General features: G+C 54.6%; 1 protein-coding gene across 2 annotated transcripts; it reads right to left on the bottom strand.

Moving 5' to 3' along the window:
- Positions 1–1,611: 1,611 nt before the first annotated feature.
- Mllt6 (MLLT6, PHD finger containing) lies at positions 1,612–22,129 on the bottom strand. 2 transcript variants are annotated; one of them, XM_051158440.1, is made up of 20 exons: positions 21,943–22,129; positions 20,563–20,642; positions 19,850–19,904; positions 19,538–19,647; positions 18,435–18,538; positions 18,167–18,260; positions 15,991–16,212; positions 15,261–15,359; positions 12,433–12,655; positions 11,018–11,629; positions 10,287–10,468; positions 10,031–10,139; positions 8,993–9,059; positions 8,727–8,872; positions 7,939–8,136; positions 7,758–7,846; positions 6,341–6,690; positions 5,915–6,005; positions 3,283–3,639; positions 1,612–2,562 (listed from the first exon to the last, which is right to left on the bottom strand). In XM_051158440.1, exons 1-20 carry the CDS (start codon positions 22,049–22,051, stop codon positions 2,521–2,523), a joined length of 3,339 nt encoding a protein of 1,112 aa, XP_051014397.1. In that variant the 5' UTR covers positions 22,052–22,129; the 3' UTR covers positions 1,612–2,520. The 2 variants fall into 2 exon arrangements, with proteins under 2 accessions (XP_051014397.1, XP_051014398.1); XM_051158441.1 differs by having other exon boundaries at positions 12,520–12,655.
- Positions 22,130–22,538: the final 409 nt, after the last annotated feature.

Here is a 22,538-nt window from a genome sequence, read left to right as displayed (position 1 = left end):
CACTCATGCAGGCTCAGACTCCACTTCCGCTCTGCAAACCACATCCTCCTCCTCCCAGACAGAGACGGCCCCAAACCTGCATCCTTCCCCTCCCTCTACCAAGCTCTTTACCAAAAAATGGACTAAAGCCAAACTTAGTGGCACACGCCTTTAATCCCAACACTCGGGAGGCAGAAACAGAGGCAGGTGGATCTCTTGTGAGCTTGAGGCCAGCCTGGTCTACATAGCAAGTTCCAGGGCAGCCAGGGCTACATAATCAAAAAAAGAAAAAAGAAAGAAAAGGACGGACTAGCCAAGGCTGGAGGATCTGAGGTCATTAGAGCCATTCTGCAGTATCCTGTTTCCTTTCAAGGGTGCCATAGTTCTCCCCGTGAGGCTGCACCAGAAGTGGCACAACTTCCCTCATGTCTCAGTACAAGGAACACCACCGCCAGCAGCCCTCCTCTAGGATCTGAGTTCGAGGCAAACCTCGAGTTCTAGGACAGCCAAGACCACACAGAGAAAGCTGCCTGGAAAAATTCACACACCCTCAAAAAAGGAGCAGCACCAATCCACACACGGCCTAAAGCTCTCAGCAAATCTAACCTGACTACCTGCTAAGTGCATCCTGCCCCAAAGTAGGAAAAAGAGCTCAAAAAAGTTGAGACCAGAGTTCCAGAGATCAGAGTGACTGGGGCCAGGGAGCATCAGGCCCAGGGCACTGAGAGCTCCTGCTCCTCAAGAGACACCCTTTGCAGACACGGCGGAGGCTACTCGGTTCTGAATGTGGCTGGGGCAAGGGCGTGAGCCTGGATCAGGGATTCGTCTAAGAGTCTGAAGAAACCACTGGCTTGTAGACAGGGGTTAAAGAGCTGAAACGATGAAGATGATGTCTTTCTGACATTAAGCAGTTAGAAAAACGAGCATTTCTGAGAGATTACAACTGAACAACTGACCCCCAAAACCATTCCATGTGCCTCTGAAGGTTCCCAGCCAGACCTGACATCTTACAGTCTTACCAACAGGAAGATTATTTCCCAGATCAGGAAAAAAAAAAAAAAAAGTTGAGCAGCACAGGCAAAAATATATCTGCACTATGTTTCTGTCATTGCCAAAAATATACACATCTTTTATTTTGGGGGGAAAAAAGCAACGAAAAGCCCCAACAACAAAACCCAAACAGAAACACACCAAAATGCACACATGCAGAGACACGAGCATTAGGGAAACTGGACTGACTTTCAGTCCCAGCCAGTGCAACTGAGAAAGAGACACAGGTTTCCGTGGCTGCCTCCCATGTCCCATTCAACAGACGAACTCTGTCACCTATTATTACACCCTGGAAAATAGCTGATGGGTTAAGGGGACAGTCATTAGCTTAAGTGGCTCTACTAGCTGGTGAAAGTAGGATTCAAGAGACAGGCTGGCTACTTCTGAGAGGGAGACTTTTGCTAAAAGAAGTGGCACTTTACCCCTCCCCTGATCTCTTGTGCCAGGAAAGATCAAACTGCCAGTGGGGGAGGGGGCCCTGCAGGGACCCTGAGATGAAGTGGGGTCCAGGGAAGGGGAGGCAGATTACCCTGACTCAGAGCCCCAGCACCCCAAGAATCCTCCAATACTGGAGTACTGTTCTGTTTTTTAAAAAGTTAACCACTCATGCCCTAGAAAAGGACCAGAGCTGGTGATAGAGTAAAGGGGACAAGAGCCAGGAGCTCCTGCTCTGGTTCCGGCCACTGCTCCTGTCCTTGCCCTTTGCTGCTCCGGGGTCCAGAGGAAGAAGTGACAGACAAGTTAGACAGACTGACCATCCAACACACACAGGCACACGCACACTCACACACTCTCACGCTCTGTGGAGTCAGGCAGCTCCCTCTCCCCACCCTCGGCACTCCTCAAGCCAATAGTGCAAAAAGAGGCAGGACACCAAGGATAGCAAGGGACTTCCCCCCCTCCCGCCCAGCCCCATCACGAGGCCCTAAGAGGTGCTATCCTGCCTTTCCTCAGCCCCCCACATCTGTAGGCTTTTCCAAGCTCAGCTTGTGACCCTCAGTGGGGAGGGATGATGAGAAACAGTCAAAGGGATGGATCCCTTCTGCTGGGAAGGAACCGAAGGTCAAGTGGGACCAGCCCTTTTTCCATAAGGAATCTCCACATAGGGACAGGCCCAGGGGCCCCCTCATTCACCTTCCCCATTCAAGTGCTGACTGGGTTATGTGGTAGGTCCAACCAATCCTCCACTTCTTATGCTATGACCTACTTTGCTCTTTGGGGGCCCCTAGGCATCTGCAGAGGAGGGGGCTCCTAGGCAGGCTTGGAGCTTGTCCTCCCTGATCCTCTCTCCTGAAGCAGCCAGTGTGGTGAGGGAACGGGCCAGGTGGAAGGGGTCCCCTCCAGTCTCTGTCCTCAGCACCCGGAACTCCCGGCACATACTCTCTGGAATCAGCACAGGCACTGGGCCTGGCTCTCCAGAGTCTGGGCCCAGGCGCCCACTCCAGGCAAGGACCCTCAAGCCATGTAGGGATCAGGAGGGGCAGAGTAGAGTTAGCCTTTTTCCTGGCTGGCTGAGGCTCCTTTGTCAGCAGTCTGCAAAGACAAGGCGGCAGGCTTTGAGTGTTGGAGGCATCTAGCCCTAATCCCCAGCCAGGAACATCTCCCAAGGATGGAAAAGGCTCCTGAAGGAGTGGACTAGAAGCCGGCCAGGCCTCAGCCTAGAGCGTGCTGTGTGAAGTGAGGAAGTGACTAGCTTGTTGTGCCCAAAACTGACTTTTGGGGTTCAGGCTAGCCCTCCAAGGAAGAAAGGCCCACCTGAAGTGTCATCTTTTTCTAAAACTGTCAACAGAAATGTTATTTTCTAATTTCTCCTCCCATTGGAAAGCGGTTTTCTTTTAAAAAGAAAATTTAAAGGAAAAATATTCCTTTATTATATGTGTATGCATGCATGTGTGGGCAGCAGAGGACAGTTTTCTGGAATCAGTTCTCTCCCTCTGGGTCTCTGAAATCAAACTCAGGTCGTTGGGCTCAGCGGCAAGCTTTTTTTTTTTTTTTTAAACAGACTGAGCCATCTCACAAGGCTGGAAGGCTGTTTTCTAAGTGGCCCCTTTATTACTGGGACCTACACAGTGGCCTTCTTCCCTCTGAAGAGAACCCCCAATGGGAGCTGAGGTCCTGTCGTCTGGAGCAGGGTACCAGGCTGCCCTAGAGTTTACAGCTGCCTCTTGCTCAGACGTCTCTGATGATGCAGCTGTAACCCCTTGTCCTCCCTTGTCCCATAGGAACATGGGAAGGCCCAGGCCCCTTACTCACCGCTCCTTTGGGGCCACTCCCACTGGCATCTGCCCCAGGCAGGCTGAGAAAGGGGTTGGTCTGGGCAGTGAGGACTGGAGGTCCACCTGCTGCCGCCACTGCTGCGGCCGCAGCTGCTGCAGCCATGAGACTTGTATTGCTGCCTAGTGAAGGAGCCACCAGGGCTCCAGCAGGCAGCAGGGGTGGGGCTGATGCTGTGGGCAGCAGGCCAGGGGTGCCAGTGGACAGCAGCGGGGTGGAGCTCCCAGCCAGCAGACTGGCCACAGGCAGCTGGGAGCCCCCAGCCATCTGCAGCCGCTGCAGCTCCCGTTTCTGCTGGATCTGCTGGATCATCTGGTAGACCACAGTCTGGTGCTCCTGTGAGAAGGACACACTGCACGTTGGCAGGGGGCCCCTGCTGTCTCTCCCCAGGGCTGCCTGCCTGGCCAGACCCAGGCCCCTCATACTAGAACCATAAGGCCCACGACAGGGAGACAACCAAGGTTCTGTCTCTACCTCTACACTCTGGGCCTCCGTCTTCCACCCAGACAAGAGAAGGACTACACACAGAGGGACGCATCAGTCAGCTGAGTACCTAGGCCAGTGCAGATTGTAAACACTTCTGGCCCTGCCCACTGTACCAGGTCCTCAGTCCCTAAGACAACCACAATGCCACTCCAAATAAAAACCACTGAACTGGGACAGCACTCGCCAAGCATTCCCCTGACCCCCATTTTCCTTCCTTCCAAAAACTGGTTTGAAAGATTTTTAAAAAATAAGTAGCAAGCCAGGCACAGTGGCGCACACCTTTAATCCCAGCTCTCAAGAGGCAGAGGCAGGCAGATCATTGTGAATTCAAGGCCAGCCTGGTCTACAAAGCCACTCCAGGCAGCCAAGGCTACACAGAGAAACCTTGTCTCAAAAAAAAAAAAAAAAAAAAAAGAAAGAAAGAAAGAAAGAAAGAAAAAAATATTGAAAAAGAAAAAAGAAGTCCTGTTTTGGAAAAATTAAAAACAAACAAGCAAACAAATTGGTTTGTTGGCTGGGTGTGTGGTGGCATTCAAGAGACAAAAGCAGAGAGAGGCAGGAGGATCTCTGTGAGTTCAAGAACAATCAGGGCTAGTGAGACACAGCCTCGAAAACAAAACAACCCCCCCCCCAAAAAAAGAAGAAAACTGGTTTATGGACAAGAGAGATGGCTCACTGGCTGCTCTTCCAAAGAGGACCTGGCCAAAGCTTTCAACAGTCTGTAACTCCAGTTCCAAGGGGTATAGTGCCCTCTTCTGGACTCTGTGGGCACTACACTCTATGGTGCACATACACATGAAATAAAAATAAAACAACTAAGGAGACCAAAAATAAAAATAAAAAACTTGAGCTGGGCGTGGTGGCGTACGCCTTTAATCCCAGCACTTGGGAGGCAGAGGCAGGCATATCATTGTGAATTTAAGGCCAGCTTGGTCTACAAAGCGAGTCCAGGACAGCCAGGGCTGCACAGAGAAATCCTGTCTCAAAAAAAAAAAAAAAAAAAAAAAAAAAGGCTGGAGAGATGGCTCAGAGGTTAAGGGCACTGACTGCTCCTCCAGAGGTCCTGAGTTCAACTCCCAGCAACCACATGATGGCTCACAACCATCTAGAATGTGATCTGATGCCCTCTTCTGGCCTGCAGGTGTATATGCAGGCAGAGCATTGTATACATAATAAATAAATATTTAAAACAAAAAAGAAAACCTTGTGCCTATTTTTATTCCCATATAGTAATCAATTAAATTGCTTCTCTTATTGAATAACTTGTTTTGAAATTACATTGATTTGGCTGGGCAATGGTGGTGCACACCTTTAATCCTAGCACTTGAGAGGCAGAGGTAAGAGGGTCTCTGAGTACGAGGCCAGCCTCGTTTAGAGTCAGTTCCTGGACAGCCAGGGCCACACAGAGAAACCCTGTCTCCAAACAAAGAAAACAAAAAACTAACAACAACAAAACAAATAATAAATGAATGAATGAAGTTACATTTACTTATTTTAGTGCATCAAGCTGGACAGCAGGGAAGGCCCTTCACTTAAGTGGAAAGCCGTCTTAATGGCCTTTTTGCTATTGGGGGGGGGGCGGCTGTTTTATTGTTTCTTTAAGACAGGGGTCTTACTCTGTAGTCTTGGGTAGTCTGAAACTCATTATGTAGCCCAGGCTGGCTTTGAGCTCATAGCCATCCTCCAGCCTCAGTTGCCAAAATGCTTGGATTACTGTAGTACAGCACACACCATACCAAGCAACCGCTATTTGTTTGCCTTGCTGGAAATACATACAAGGACCCATGCACACTGGGCCACCAGGCCACGCCCTGCTCCATTCTCTCATTCTCACAGATGGAACCACTCTTCTCTAGAGAACGGAAGAGCACAACATAGGAGACCTGAGATGCTAGCTAAGGGAACATCGCCTGCCCAGACACCGTCTCCTGCCACCTCCAGACTCACTGCCGCACAACACAGCCTTTACCCAATGCCCAGGAGGCTCTGGAAACAATCCTCTAACAGCCTGCAGGCCCCAAAGATTCAATCTACCAGCTTGGAGACACCCCCTGGGTGGCCGAGTTCTTGGAGGTAGGCAATTTGGGTAGAGCAGGGCAGTGGGTGACAGGGAGGGGACGCTCACCGGGGTCAACTGTGGAGAGGCCAGGAGCTGTTGGAGTTGCTGCAGCTGCTGCTCCTGCTGTTGAAGGAGGTGTCTCTGCTGCTCCGTCAGGCTGAGGCAAGAGAACACAGATGAGGAGGTGCAGAAGTGTACCCCCAACCAAGGAGCCCCCCAGACTCCCTCAGGCCCAGGCAGAAGAATGTCCTGTCTGGAAGACCTACAGTAGGGACATGGTTGAAAATCTTGTCCCCTGGACTATTCTTTTGCAGATACACCCAGACTAACGTTATGAGGAGCTCCTAAAGTCAACAGACTGCCAAGATTATAAATCCTATAGGGCCAGGGGCATTTTTTTCTTTGGGCTGAACAAGGGGTATTGGAGGGGGCAATCCCCCCCCCCCAGCTCCAGCTTCCCATCCCCTTCCCGAGGGTTGAGTTTCCCCTCACCTGTTGAGACAACCGGGCAGTTGAAGTGCGGGTGCCCCGCCAGCCTGGCTCAAGCCGGCAGGATTGGGAGCAGCAGCCCCATTCAACCCCCCCAGAAGCCCATTGAGGGGCAGACTCCCGCTGCCCGCCAGCCCACCCAACAGCCCCTCGGCCATGGGCATGGTCCCCAGCCCCGCTGCTCCGGGGGCCCGGCCCAGCCCATTCTGTGGCTGAGGTGGAAGCGGGGCAGGGGCCCCAGGCAGGGCTAAGGGCAGAGAGGCAGGGCTCTGCTGGAGCAGGGGCAGCGGTGGGGGCGTGCTGTGGAAGGACAGCGATGAGCTGCTGCGGCTCGGGCAGCCTGAGTGTGGGTCCTGGGGAGGGAGGGGGAAGGGACCGGTCAGAGGGCAAAGGGCCAGTGGGTCCTTTCTGGCCCCTAGCCCAGTAGCCACCAGCATTCTCCCACGGCAAAGCCCCCTAAGCCTGCAGACACTCCAGAGAAACAGCAAGGCCCAGGGATAAAGGCTAAAGATCTGCAGTCTTCATCGATCACGTTTACTGACCACTTCCGGCGGACCAACACCCTTTGTTCCTCAGGCTTAATAACAAACAGTGGTAATGGCGGTGATTGTTCAAGGGAGCCAGGAGGTCTAGGGTTAGCACTTGACCTGTACTAGCCTGTTATTTCCACTTTATGGCTAAAGGCACTGCCTTTAACAGTTCAGGAACTCTGCAGCCAAGAGCACAGAACTCTCACTGGAGTGAGAGGCTCGGGTTCATATCCCATGCCCACAACTCAATGGCTTGGGTAGCCCTGGGGTTCAACCTCTCGGCTTCAGTTTATGAATGCATAAACTACGGGTGACAGTAATATCCATTCCACAAGGTCACCGTGGAGACTAAAGAAACTCCTGCTTTTTTTAAGTTTCAAGCACGCAACTAGTGTTATTTATGATTACGACTGCCCTACGTAACAGTAAGTGGCAGAGAAGTGGCGAGCGCCCGGTTTGATCCCAATAATAACCACAATGTAACAATACCAAGTGCTATTCCGACTGCCACCAATTACACAGGGTTAGTTCGTAGGATGCACTGTAATAAGCCCTTTACAAGTCCTTCTCAACACTCCTTCCCCAGACAGCCTTCCCTCATGCTCTGTCAGCCCTTAACTGAGCTCATCTCTCTCTCTCTCTCTCTCCTTTGCAATTATGTGCTGTTTTCTTGGGTTCAGCCCACCTTCAGGAGGACCAAGTCGATTTTATTCACCAACTGCTTTGTCAGTGCTGTGTAAATTACTCTTTTAAAATAGCAAATATGATAGCCAATTCTCCAGGCAATCCCTTCCTCACTGGCCAGCCTACAACAGCTTCTGGGTAGTAACTAGACCGAAAGGGCCTGCTCCTGTCCCGCCTCCCTCGCTGTTCCTCTGCGCAGTGCCCACCTCGGAAGACGTGGACAGCGAATTGTCCAGGCCAAGGCTGTTCTTCCCTGGAGGACTCTTGCTGGTGCTCAAGGAGTCACTGCTGCCGGCTAAGTGAGGGGACACAGGAGCTGCTGCAATGGGGCCAGTTCAAGCCACCAGGCAGGAATTCTTCACCCCAGCCAGGACTGGATCCCCTCACCTTGAGGAAGCAGCCCATAGGGCCCGGGGATAGGGCCATTGGTAGCCGGCAGGACAGCAGGCAGGGCGGGGAAGGGTACAGATAGCTGCACATTGAGTATCTGTAGTCGCTCCTTCTTGGCTGTCAGGCTCAGGATTTGCTCCTGCAGCCGCTGGTTTTCCTTCTGCAGCGCGTGCAGGGCCTTCAGCATCTCTACAACTTCAGAAAGGAAGAGTCTGCGTTAGCGCACCATCCATCAAGGGGGGGGGGCAGCGGGAGGGACAGGGTCTGGAGGGAAAAGGCAACTCAGATCTCCTTGGGGAGGCTGCTCCTACTAGTGGTAAGGTGGGTCTGAGACACACAAGTTTGAGGCTGGTGCAAGGGCCTGACACACCAAAGAGATGGAGAGGAGTGGGTGTAACGGGAGGGGGGAGGTGTTGGTTAAGATCTGTGCCAGAGCCAGGCATGGTGGTGCACGCCTTTAATCTGAGCACTCAGGAGGCAGAGGCAGGTGAATTGCTCTGAGTTTGAGGCCAGCCAGGGCTACACAGAGAAACCTTGTCTCGAAAAACCAAAAAAAGATCTGTGCCAGGAGGCCTTGAGAACAGAGTGCCCAGTTAGGCAAGGCCAGTAAAGAGGCTTGAGGCCCTGGGGAACAGGAAGGGACAGCTGGGCCACCCTGCACCCCTGCTCACTGTTGCCGCCAGCCTCTCCCCTGTGCACCCCTGCTCACTGTTGCCGCCAGCCTCTCCCCTGTGCACCCCTGCTCACTGTTGCGGCCAGCCTCTCCCCTGTGCACCCCTGCTCACTGTTGACACCAGCCTCTCCATCGCCCTGCTTCTCCAGCAGCTGCTCCATGTTCGTTGTCCCTGGGGCCGTGGCGTCTAACTGGCTGCCCCCACAGGCTGCTGATGCTGTCTGGTCGAAGAGTGCAGGGAGACTGCTAATGGGAGACCTGGGTCCAGAGGAGAAACTGCCTCAGGCTAACCCAGCACCAATTCCAGCCCCACCCACTCCCACAGAAGGTCCCAGTCCCCACCCACTCCTCCCTCCTCCAAGGTGCACCCTCCCTCACATGGAAGAGAGACTCTCCTGGGGGGAGGTCCCGTGACACCGGAAGCTGCAGTCTTCTAGGTCTGGCTCTTGGAAGGAGAACGGATTGGCAAGGGTCAGGGGAGAAGGGGGCACTATCTGTTTCAGGGCCCTCCCTGTCAAGTCCCTGCTGTTCCTCAGACCGCAAAACTGACCCTTCACCTCAGGAGAGCACCCTCACCTCAGGAGAGCACCCTCACCTCAGGAGAGCTCTCTCCCCCTTTCTACGGGCTTCCTGTTGCCCTGCTTCCAGATCTTCCAGTGACAGAACCTGAGGCCAAGACACACCTGGGTCAACTGAACCTGACCCTGGCTGTGTGACCTAGCGCTGGTAACCAGGCTCTCAACAGTGATTATTATGAAGATGAAAATAAGGTCATAAAAGGGAAGTGTTTCAGCTGGAGGGTTCAGCGAGCACAAAGCAAACCCTCCATCATTGCATTATCATAATGAGCTTTGTTTGACTTTTTACAGTCATAAACTCAAATGAGAAAACTGCCGGCCACAGAACCCAGCTTACAGAAAACTCAAAAGATCCCACCACAGAGCCCTGAAACTGAAGTCAACTTGCTGTCTTTGAAAGCTTACCAGAGCTGTCAGCCTGCAGCTAAGCCCCGCCCCCAGGCTGACAGACCAGCTTGGGGAGGGGGTGCTGGGTAGGCTCTAGGAAGATGGGGGAGCTTGCCACCCACCTCCTTAACTCCTAAACAGGAGAGCAGAAAGCCCAGCTGGTAGGACCTCTGTGATCCCACTACAACTGCACAGGAAGAGGGGGAGGGATCACATCGGGCTGGCACCTGATTGTGAGAACTGGCTTTGAGCAAGTCCTGTCTTTTCTGCATGATGGAGTGGCACTGCCATGCCTGACCCTGCACTGGTTTTCCTGTAAGGTGACCCTTTGTATGTGAAGTAAACTTGTTTAGGAAGCATAGGCAACAGCCAGGCCAGAGGGAGGGGACCTTCATGCTTCCTATAGCCTCATCCTTCAGAAGATAGGGGGCAGGAGCAGGGGCCAGCATACCTGTGTGGCTGCTCTCGGCTTGGTTGAGGAGGGGGTTAACAGTGCCCATGGGGGTTCCAAAGATGTGGGAAGAAGGGAGGCTGAAGGTAGAGCCAGCCAGAGAAAACACCTGTTGTGCAGAACAGACACTAGCTCTCATACTCAGATGCAGCACAGTTGAATACAGTCGTACTACTGTGTGGTATGAAACAAGAGGGGACCACAGAGGGAGTTCTGTCCCCAACCTGTCCGGGAAGAATCCAGAATAGGGTCTCACCTGAGTGGTGGAGATGGAAGCAGAGGAGGGTGGGAGGGTGCTGGTGAATGGGGATCGGCTGAGGCGAGGCAAGGCTGAGGTCCCTGGGGGGCCCAGCAGGCTGGAAGAGAGTGGGGTGCTGCAAACAGCCCGTAGCATCCCTCCACCGTGCGAGATGGGGTCTTTATTACTGGTATAGATGCCTAAAGGTACAAAGACACAGAGGAAGAAGCCCTATGGTCACCTTGCACCCCAGGATCCTCTAAGTGCTGAAGGCAGCCTCCCTTCAGGAACACAGCATGCCTGGGGCTCTGGCCATACAGTCTACTACCCTGCCTTAGTCTAGGAAGTTCTTAGCTTTTTCTTTTGTTTTTTGGAAGATTTATTATTATGTATACAGTGCTCTACCTGCATGTACACCTGCAGGCCAGAGGAGGGCATCAGATCATATTATAAATGGTTGTGAGCCACCATGTGGTTGCTGGGAATTGAACTCATGGCCTCTGGAAGAGCAGTCAGTGCTCTTAACTGCTGAGCCATCTCTCCAGCCTCATTAGCTTTTCTTACTCCTCTACCAGAACCATATAAGTCCTGCTGGTGTTTAAGGGAACATTTCAGGGTAACGGCCACCTCCATTCTGCCTTCTGGAGAGTTTCCACCTAAGTACATTTCCCTCAACTCTTGTTTTTGCCCAACCCCTCACAGGACTGGCCGGATACTGAGATGTTCTCCTGTCTACTGGGGTCACTAACCTGCCCCCAGAAGAGGAGATTCCAGGCTCAAGCTGGGCAAGCTTCCTGAAGGCCCAAAGGTTCGGGAGGCCAGGCCCCCCAGGCCGGAGCTGACCAGGGAACCCCCGGAGAAGGGTGAGGCAGCGGTGGCAGTAAAGCCAGCCAACTGAGCCGCAGGGAGGGAGACAGTCGGGCCTGTGGCACCCTCCTTGCCTCGGCTACCCTTGGGCCGGCCTGGCCCATGTCGGCTCCGCTTGCTGGCTTTGTGCTTCTTCTCCTTCAGGCCCGTCTCAGGAGCCTCCTCAGCAGGTCCAAGAGTGGCACTCAGTGCAGGCATCCGCTTATGGGTGCCTGCTGAGGCCCCAACCCCCGAAACATGGGGAGACTTATAGTCTCCAGGTGAGGGGGCTCGGGCTCGGCTAGAACTGGACGTGGTGGTGGAGAAGCGCATGATAGGCCCAAAGCCAGAGAAGACCACCTTCTGTTCGAAGAGGTCAGCCTTTGGCGGCTCAGGGACCGTGGGTGAGGGAGGGGCTGGCGGAGTGGGGGCCGCAGGCTTGGAGTATTTGTCATCCTCAGGCTGCTCCAGCTTGGGGAATGCCGCGAAGTCAGGAGAGCTCTGCAGAGAAGAGCCTGCAGAGGAGGGGGGGAACTGCTGTGGACCACCGCCTCTCCCCCAACAGCATGAGGGAGAGCCTAGCTAGAAAATGAAGTCCCAGCCAGCTCTACTTGCCTCTGCCCTAGGATGATAGTCCCTGCTGGAAAACAAAACAAAACAAAAAAAAACCAGGAGGAAAGCCACACCCACTCTTGAGGAAACCGAACAAATTGCTGTTATGCCAGTACTGACTGGGGGCAGGCTCTCGTGCCTTAGCACAGGTTGCCCTCAAATTCAGGCAATCCTGCAGCTCCCAAATGCTGCGATTGCAGGCCTCTCTGTCTGGAATTAATACTGGTGCTTCCAAATGGTGGGGGACACTACTGTGGGGTTACAGGGGTGGACCCTGTAAGGAAAGGGGAGCTCTGGTTTAAGAGGGACTGAGTGGGGGCTGAAGAGATGGCTCAACAGTTCAGAGCACTGAGTGCTCTTCCGGGGAACCTAAGTTCAATTCCCAGCACCCAATTGGTGGCCCACAACCATCTATAATGGGATCCAATACTACCGTCTATAACAGGCTCTGACGCCCTCTTTTGGCATGCAGACAAAACACCCATATACATAAATAAAATTACAGGGAAAAAAAAAAAAGAAAAAGAAAAGGGGGAAGGGTGGAGAACCCAGCTGAGAAATGAGGCACTGGGGGATTCCCAACCTTGTTACCCAACATCAGCTTGTAAAAACACACAAGAGGTGTATGTAACCAGCAGGCAAACACTCCTGCCACCACAGCACAGCTCAAGAGGCTCCCAGCCTCCTCCAGGACACCCATACTCACCTGCAGGCTGAAAAGGGCCCCCAGAGGAAGAGGAGGAAGAGGAAGAGGAGGAAGAAGAGGAGGAGGCGGAGGTAAAACTGCTCACACCTTTCCCACTGCTCAGTTTCTTCCCCTTATGACTCAGGCTATGGCTGGAAGACTTTTTCCCCTTTGAGTCCCTGGTGCTCTCAGCCGGCTCCTGAGTGTTGGCCTCATGGTGGGAGGAAGTAGCAGCTGAGGAGACCTAAGGGAGAGACAAAGGAGGAACTGGAGCCGGGCGTGGTGGCGCACGCCTTTAATCCCAGCACTCGGGAGGCAGAGGCAGGTGGATCACTGTGAGTTCAAGGCCAGCCTGGTCTACAAAGCGAGTCCAGGACAGCCAAGGCTACACAGAGAAACCCTGTCTCGAAAACGAAAAAAAAAAAAAAAAAAAAAAAAAAAAAGGAGGAACAGACCAGCTCAGCCTGACTAGGAGGTAGCTATGGAATTCTAGGGAATGCCATGAACCCAAGGCTTCTGTCTTTATTTTATCTTATTTTATTTATTTTTTGTTTTTTTGAGACAGAGTTTCTCTGCTACATAGACCCTTGGCTGTCCTTGACTTTCTTTATAGTCTAGGCTGGCCTTGAACTCACAGAGCTCCACCTACCTCTGACTCCAGAGTGCTGGGATTAAAGGTGTGCACCACCATGGCCAGCTAGAAAGGTCTGTCATCAGAGAGACCAGTCCACAATCTGCACTGGCCTATTCATCCAAGGCTCATGCATAAACACCTCTGGCCTAAAGGCTGGTGCTGGTCTTGGGCACCTGGCTCTGGCCCATCTCTGACCATTCCCTGCAAGCTCAAGCTCTTACTGGACACCTGGGCCTGCAGCTTCTGCTCCTCCAACATGCAACTAGGAAGTCCCCACTCCAGGAAGCCTCCCCTACACACCTAGGCCAATGACTCCTTCGGTCTTAGTCTCATGACACTGGGAATAGTGCCTGTGTGTACCAGGAACTGCCATGCTGCCCTGAAGGGAAGCAAACTGTCCCATGTCTGAGGTCAGTAACCCAGGAGGGCAGGGTGTTGGGAAGTACTGAGGGAAGGCAGCAGCTGTGAGCCTAAAAGGCTCTGCCCTCCTCACAGCACTAGACCCAGCTTGGCTGCATCATCGTTAGGGGCCTACTCAGGGTCAAAGCAACTCCATGGCAGACAGTGAAGAGTGTCAGTCCACAAGTCTGACTTGTACAGCAGCACGTGGAGAGATGGCTCAGCAGTTAGGAGCGCTGGTTGTTCTTCCAGAGGACCTGGGTTCAATTCCCAGTACCCGTATGGCAGCTCACACCGGCCTGTAACTTTCAGTTCCAACTGAAATCCTCACATAGACACATATATAGGCAAACCGCTGATGCACATAAAATAATAAATAAATAATTTTTTTTTTAAAAGACATGGTTTCTTTGTGTTAGCCTTAGTTGTCCTGGACTCGCTTTGTAGACCAGGCTGACCTCGAACTTACAGCAACTCACCTACCTCTGCCTCCCAAGTGCTGGGATTAAAGGCGTGCACCACCATGCCTGGCTCAAATAAATAAATCTTAAAAAAAAAAAAAAAAAAAAAGAACACAGCCCTTAGCCAGACTACTTTGGTTCAAAACTTTACCGTTTGTTTTTGGACAAATTATGTACCTTCTGTGTCTCTGTTTCACTTACTAAGTGGAAATGGTAAGGCATCTATTGCTGGGCTATTTTGAGAAATAAACTAAGCCCTCCCGTTTGTCCCTTCTCTTCCCTAGATCTGAAGACAGTCTGGCCTTTATGTATTTGTGCCTCAAGCACCAGGGAAAGAGGATTTTCTCTTGGGTGAATACCAGGTATTCAAATTGCGCTCAAGAACAAATGAGGGGGAAGTGAGAGGCACCCTGTGCTGCTCCCCTCCCTGGGTGGAGCCCTAGTCTCTGTCTTCCTTTGTTCTTTTCAGCAGCTGGAGTTCTGAAGGAAGCCAGATGTGGTTCAGAAAGCCATGGAAGAGAGGAGCTGGGGGAAGGGGAGCTTAAATGTTGGGATGGGTGCTGGGGGGGACAGGCAAAACTCTACAGCACAGTCCACCAAAGGTTACCCAGTTGGTAGGGGGCCTCCCAGGTCTTTCTGCCTGCCTATAAGCTCCAGGAAAGGTCAGACCAACTTTCCCAGGTGAGCCCAGGGAAGCAAAGGGGGGGGCGGGAATATGAATGTGTGTGTGTGTGTTAATTAGTTAGTTAGTTACTGGGGCAGTTGCCACAGCAACATCACCCTGGAAACCTGATACCTGAGCCTCCGGCTAAGATGCCCAGTGCCCTGCCAACCTTGTTAGGGAGCGGAGGTGTCTAGCAGTAATGGGACAGGAGGGGGTGCTTCCTCCAGCCCCTCGGGGGACTCACAGGGTCTGCTCTGGCTTGGATTAGCACTCACTGGCCTAGCACCTTCAGACGCTACACATTTCTAAAGAAGAGGGTGGGATGAATGTCAAACTGGCCCCAACCCCCAGCCCCACAGGGCACAACGGGATCTAGAAGTCCTCCTGGTGGAAGGAGCTCAGTGGTAGGAGCTCTTCACCAGTCCTGCAGGGCTGAGCCCCAGAATGTGGGTAACAAGCTTGAGGGCCCACACTGAGCCTCTCTCTGCCTGTTGGCAGGTGCCGGGAAGCACCCCACCTCACCCTTGAGAAGTGTCAGGGCTTTCAACTGGGTGGAGGTAGCAGAGGTGACATTAACCATGAGCGGTGAGAAGATACCAAAGCGGCCCCCCATCCTCCATAACCCTTCACACTTCGTGCTTACTCACCCCCAGACCAGCACACCCTGGGTCCTGACAGTAAGCAGAGGTACCTTATCAGCAGTGGGAACCACAGGCGAGGTGAGGATGCTGGCGGGGGACTCAGGCCGCTTCTTGTGCTTCTGTTTAAGGCGTTCTTTGTCCTTTCGACTCTAGTGGAGGGAAAGGTGACCAGATGTTGACCCAGGGGTTGTGTGAGGTTAACCATGACTAGTGGGTGTGGCGAACTGAACCTCTCTTAGGAGTGGGGCTCAGTGAATCCTCTCCCGCTACAGAGGGATCTAGATTCCAGCTGGACAGGAATGGCTCAGGCAAGATCCTCTGAGAGCCAAGAGCCCCTCCCCCCCATCCTCCCTCCTGCTAAAAATAGCCTGTCCCATTATCGTGCCAGTGACAGAGCGCCACACACATGACATGAGCAGGCACTCACAAGGGTGTCCCTCCTGGAACACACACTGAACAAAAGTGGGTACTCCACGGGACCGGGCAGGAGGAGACAGACGAGATGTGTGTAAACACAAAGGGCCACAAACTGGGAGGTTTGGGTCACTGTCATGTCATGAGGGGAATAGAAGACACAGAACCCAGGTCCCGATCCCTGAGCTTCCAGCTGTAGCTGTTCTTTAGTTTTCTCCAACCTCAGCGGCCTCAGAGGAAGGCCTAGGCCTAGGTTGTAGTCTCTGAAAAAAGGTGTGTGTGTGTGTGTGTGTGTGTGTGTGAGAGAGAGAGAGAGAGAGAGAGCGCGCGCGCGAGAGAGAGCGCCGTGCGCGCGCAGCCCTTCACCTTCTTCGGGCCCTTCTCATGGTGGGCAGGGTGCTTCTCCTGCTGGGTGGACGGTGAGGCTGACCGGCTTCTCCTGCCAGTAAGGAAGCTGTTGCCGCCGCTGCTGCCACCTCCCCCTGTGCTACCTCCGCCACCGGTACCGCTGCTGCAGCCGCCTGCTCCACCGCTGCCGCCTCCTCCTGTTCCTCCTCCTCCTCCCCCACTGGAGTGTCGGGATGTCTTCTGTGGGAAAGAGATTGAGAGGGACTGCCTAACCTTCCTTTCACTAGCTTAGAGAAGGCTCCTGAAGGTCGCCTGTTCCCAGTGCTAGCTCCTCTGCTGCTGCTGCAAGTCACCTGTGTCTTCCATGACACTCTGGTCACCCTAGATATCCTAGCTTCCCGGCTGTCTTAACCAACATACAGATCCAACCACAGAGGCTGAGAAGAGGTGTAGACCAGCTTCGGCCCCCAACAAGGGGCAGCAGGGCTGGAGATGGACCTGCGCCTTCTGTCCCCCACTCCGCCACCCCACAGTGCTCTCCTGGCAGTCTCGGGCAGACTGCACCCCAGCCGCTTCCATTTTCTTCCCTTAGAACAAGAATGTGCAGAGGACACTCAGGAAGCCTTTGCTCCCTGGGAACCCCATTTCTCTCTAACCATCACATCCTCCTCCCTTGGTTCTGCTTTCCCTCTGCTCCCCCGTTTAGCTCTGTACAGAAGACCTGCTGCCCCGAACTAGGGCAACCAACACCAAACTTCCTCCCTGGGCTTGCTCTCTCTCCCCGTGTGCCTGGTCTGCTGGCTTCACCCAGCCCAGGCTCACAGCTGCAATCTAAGCTCACCAACTACCCCACAACTGCCAACGCCTAGGATTAATTTCAGGCCTCACCAGCTTGGACTCTGCCCCTACTTCAAGCTCCAGATCTTTTCTCCCAGGGCTCTTTCACACCTGGGTCCAGTCTACTCTGGACACCCATAGAGAGGCAGGCTCAGTCCTGCAACCTCCATCTGCCCTGGCCTCCTGCCTAGGGACGCCCTCCAAATCTGAACGTCTCTACCTGGGGCCACCTGCAAAGGCAACAGAAGTCCTGATCTTGTCCTAAGTCACCAGCAAACTCTGAAAGCATGGCAACCGTGCAACTTATGAGCAAACCTGGACACTGCTGTAAAGGGATGGAAGGAGGACTATTAATCAATACACCAGGCAACAGCCACAAACCAAGATGGCCTCACCTCAGAGGCCAGCTGCCCCCTTCCAAACACCCCCAGGTAGCCCCCTCTCCTCACTCCACGACTAGCTACGACCTGGATCTTATCTCACATTCGCCGTCCACTTCTCGACCACCCTCACACTTGGATAATCCACCTCTAAGCGAGTGACTCCAGCATCCAGCCTTGACCCTGTCACCCACCCCCATCCTTGCAGCTGTCTCTCAACCCAGCTCTGTGGTTGATGCCAGGGTAATCTGCCTGTAACACAAATCTGATCAGGTTACTCCCCGGCTTAGGAGTGCTCCAAACTGTGGCCTAGGGCGGAGGCCTGGCTGCAGCTTACCTCTGCAGATACATCCAGAACCTACGAGTCTGTTCGGCCGCGATAGCTTTGGGCCAAGCTCTCATCTCCCTGCCTCAAACTCGTGACATGCCTAGCCCCACCTAACGCCCTCCCCTCCTGCCACCAACACAAGGTCCTTCTCATCTTAGGGCTATGTCCACCGCTGGCAGCGCCGGGTCCTCAGAGGCCTTCTGCTTAAACTGCTCTGAATCCCACCCACCAGCCCAGCTGGGAGACCAGCTACATGATAAGCCTGGAACCTTCATTTACCCATCTGTGAAACGGGGCACATGCAAGCACACTTGGGGCTGAGGGAGAGCCACATGATGTCAAGACATGTCATGGATGTGGCAAAGACACTCCCCCAGTAGGGAGCTGTTATGCTACTTGTCCTTCTAATTCTACCTGGCTCAAAGATTCCCAGACTGACAGGTGGTGTGTATGTGTGTGGGTGAGGGTGTCTGTCTCCTAGCCTGGACTGCTTGGTTCGGTTCCAATTTGCACCCCTCTGGTTGCAACTCATTCCCTGTCACAGGCAGAGCTCCTGAAAGGCAGGAACTGGGGGATGGGGCCTAAGTCCCAGCACCCAGTATAGGCAAGGCCCATAGCCTACGTGCCCCAACTGGCAGGAGGGACTCACCATCTTGCTGAAGTGGTATTTGCAGTAGCCACAGTACTTGACATTGTCAACCTCCAGCACTTCCTCCTCACACAGCAGGCCTGCCATCTGGGCACTGAGGAGACTCAGGTCAGAAAGGAGTACCCACAAACCACAGCAGCCCCCCATCTCCTTCCTCCTGGACCCAATATCAAGCAGGGCATTGTCAGAGTCTCTCACAACACAGGAGTTAGGGTGCTCTCACTCAGTAGCCACCTCACACCTCAGCAGCTGGGCACAGGAATCTCACCAGGTGACGTGAAAAGCTTGGCGACATCCGTGGCGGTTACAGGTCATGCAGGCTCCTGAGGCGGCTTTGCTCTCCCGGCCCTGTTCCTCACAGATGTAACAGGTCTGTGGGGCACAGCACAATTGACCCCCTCCTCCAGGGAACCCCACCTTGCCTGATAAGGGGATCCTCTGGCCTCCCCCTCAATTCTATCCTGTCCCCCACCACCCCAGATCAGAGCTATTCCACAGATTTTGCTGCAGGAACAGAAAGGGTCGCTAACCTGTACAAGCTAAGCCAGCCACCACTAGTCACAGGGCCATCAAGCACTTGAAATGCAGCTGGTGGGACCGAGGAAATGGACTCTGAGTATTCAACTTAAAGGTTTGTTTTGGATTTTTGTATGTGAGCGTGTTTGGCTACATGTACGCGTGTGTGCCATACTGTGTGCCTGGTGCCCTCGGAGGCCAGAAGAGGGCACTGGATTCAATCTCTGGAATCGGACGTAAACACGGTTGTGAGCTGTCATGTGGGTGCAACCTGGACTAACCATTAAGTCATCCCCTCAGCCCCTGAATAGTCAATCGCCACACCCTCTTGTAGCCAGCTGCTTCGTTAAACAGCACAATCCTTGGTAAGATTTGAGAGGCCAGCATTTACATCAGCCTCGCTCCCTGACGTACCCACTGCCCCACTTGCTGGACTCTGCGCGTGCTGTCTCTTTTTTTATGGACCCTGGGACCGGCCAGCCTGAGAAATCAGTTCTTCCTCATGCCCCAGGTCTCAGCCTAGACATCTCCTTCCCTGACCACCTTATTATACCCAAGCCAGCCTCACTGAACAGCCTTTATCTAAGCAGAGCCTCTTCACACATCTGTCTTGATTAACGGCAAGGACGCATTGGAGACTCAATAAAAGGTGACCTATGGAAGGCACTACACTTAACTAAAAGCTACTCTCTGGCTGTGCTACTTTGAGGGAGCTTACAGTTACAGAACACAGGCACGCGCACACACACATCTGTCTGTGCACAGCGGTGGGTAACCACCCACCTCCTGACTTCCCTGAGCGTGCTGGCTCCCCAGGACTGTGGGCCAGGGAGGGACTAGCAAGGGACCGCTGACCTTGTTGAATCGATCGTGAGGCACGTACTGCAGCACGATGGGCTCCATGGTGAGCACGTTGGCGAACTGCACCTCGGGGATGTAGAGAGCACACACCACGTGGGCCCAGCCTGGGGCAGTGTGCGGAACAGCCTCAGCAGGGTGGCAAGCCCAAGACCCCACCTCTCCCCAACACCAAGCCATAGACTGTGCCCTGCTTCCACAGCCTTCTTGTACCAGTCAGAGCAGGGAAAGCCAGCCTCCACCCCACACCTGCTGGGGGGGTGGGGGCAGGGCTGGCTGACCTCAGCAGGTGTTCAGGGCTCCCCTCACCTCCATTGTCAGTCCTCTTCAACGCCCCATCTTTGTGTGGGCACAGCTCACACCTCTGCCAATGCAAGGAGCACAGGGGGTTGGGGGAATCTGATGAGCTGGGCCCTCCCTGAACTCATCCAAAAGGCCCATAGATGACACAAGACTTGGGGGGTGTGGGGGGTGAGGGTGTAAAAGGAAGAGAGGTTTTTGGCCATGAGGTCATAACTAGTGAAGACTACAATAAGGAGAACCTTGGGTTCATTACTGTAGCCCCTCTACTTCTGTAGCCTTGAAAACTTTCCATAATAAAAAAAGTTACAGAAGCCGGGCGTGGTGGCACATGCCTTTAATCCCAGCACTCGGGAGGCAGAGGCAGGCAGATCGCTGTGAGTTCGAGGCCAGCCTGGTCTACAAAGTGAGTCCAGGATGGCCAAGGCTACACAGAGAAATCCTGTCTCAAAAAAAAAAAAAAAAAAAAAAGTTACAGAAAAGCACACATACAGGCAAAAAAAAAAAAAAAAAAAGAAAAGAAAATCAAAGCCCCCAAGAGGTGGGTCAGAGCGGAGTGATGAGCTGAGGGAAGAGATGGGTCTGGTGATAGGCAACAGGAAACAGGAAATCCTGAGTGACAAAGCCGAGTCCTGCCCCAGCCCCAGGGAACCCTAGCTCAACCTGGAGGTGATGCTCAGGTGTCGCAGGAAGAGAGGGAAAAACTAAGAGTCTGAACTCACCACCCTGGCTGCTCGCTCCTGAGATTCGCACTTCCTGCAGAACCAGGGTCCCGTGGGCACCTGGACGATGCCATAGCAAGCTAAGGGTGGAGGAAGAGAGTCAGTGAGCACAGCTGTCAGCCACTGGTTCCCTGGGGCCCCCACCCACCCACCTACCCAAAATTGGGGGTGGGGAAGAGACTAAAACCAGTCCAGTAGGTGGGGCTCCTCCCCAAACCCGGGGGTCACTCTATGAAACAGGACCACAAGAAATGTCCCAACAGCACAGAGCCAGCCTTCAATCACACACAACCAAGCATTCCAAACAGGAGCAAAAAGTCTGACAAGGGTCCTTGACCTTAAACTTCCAAAGATCCTCCATCCTCATCCCCCACACCCCCTTTTTTTCTAGACGTGTTCCCCGGTCCCGTCCCGTGCCCCACCCCGCCCCGCCCTGACCAGTCCCCTAGGCATCATAACAAGAAATAGTCATGATTGTAACACGTTTTGTTGTTACTGGGGGGTGGGGGGGACTTCTTAAAGGGCCAGTAAGGGATAAAACATGAAAGTCGGGGGTCCAAGGACCTCATCTTCTGCCTCCAACACAGGTGCGGGTCAAAAGTCAAAACTGAGGGCAGGTGCGGTGCAGGTACCCGGAGGAGAGGGCGGGAAGAGCCCGCAACCACAAACCTTAAAGGGTTGTCTCAGAAAAAGGGGGAGGGGGAGGCCGGTTGCCTGTGCCAGACAGGCGGAGATGCCAGCCTGCGCCCTCGGCAAGATTCCTTAAGGAGTTAACTCCCGAACCATGTGCTGCTGGGGGAAACTCCAAACCTCCCTCTCCTCCATTCCGGCCCCCTGTACAACCGCTCTCCCAGCCTCAGCTTTTCCCGGGAGGATTTCAGGAGTCCCTTCTCCCGTGGGACCCCTTCTCCTCCCTGCCCAATTCCGCTCCTCCCAGCATCCGGAAGCGAAGAGGGATGACCCCCCCTTGACCTCTTCCTCCGGGAGCGGGAACCAAAATAAACTGGGCGGGAGTTGGGGGGGGGGGGAGAGGTACATCGCAGGTAAACATTCCCGGGACAGCCCAAGACACCGGCGGTGCGGGGCTCAGGGAGTTCACTCCTGGCTCCCTGGACTCTCCCCAAAACTCCACCAACTTGGGGTGGGGGGGCGCGGGACTGGAACAATAGGCAAGAAAACAATGCCTGACCCGGTCCTGAAGGACCCGGCTGCGGGGGGGGGGGGGGGTAGCCCACGTCGCCCTTCGCTTCAGGTGGGTGGGGGAGGGGCACGCGCCCCGGGAGGGCTCTGGAGGGCGCGGCCGAGGGCACCCGGTGCGTGCGCCGCCCCCGGGGTCCCGCAGCACCCCCCCTCCGGCCGTCCCCCCCCCCACCGCCTTACCTTGGTGGACAGCCACGCTGCACGCGTGCCCATCGCAGTAGACCAGCGGGTTTTCGGCCCAGCCCCTCTCGTCCGAACATACGCAGCAGCCTCCTACCATCTCCTTCATACTCCCATGAGCTCCCTCCGGGGCTGGGGCTGGGGGCCGGCCGGCGTGGGTCGGGGGTCAGGGGGGGAGGGAGGGAGCGGGGGCCGCGCGCCTCCTCGCCCCCTCCTCCGCCGCTGCCGCCGCTTCTTTTCTTTGCCTCCTCCTTCCTCCTCCTCGGCGTCCTCCTCCTCCTCCTCCTCCTCGCTCGCTCTGTCTGGCCGCCCCCCCCGCCGTGCTCTCGCCCTCATGCCCCGACGGGCCCCCCCCCAACCAACAATGAGACTCGCGCGCCGCGCTCTCCTTCCGCGCCGCTCGCCCGCTACCAGGGCCGCCCGGCCACCGTGCAACCCGGGCCCGGCGGGGGAGGCGCCGAGTGGCACATCGCGGGCGCCCGCCCGCCCCGCGCCTCCCGCTCACGCGCCGCCCCCCCGGCCCCCCTGCCCGGCCGCGGCAGCCATGGCCGCGCGCCTCCGCTCGCTCGCTCGCTCCCGGCCCGCCCGCCGCCGGG

Source organism: Acomys russatus, chromosome 16 (genome assembly GCF_903995435.1).
Source record: "Acomys russatus chromosome 16, mAcoRus1.1, whole genome shotgun sequence".
NCBI lineage: Eukaryota > Metazoa > Chordata > Mammalia > Rodentia > Muridae > Acomys > Acomys russatus.
This window is presented reverse-complemented; position numbering and strand designations above follow the sequence as displayed.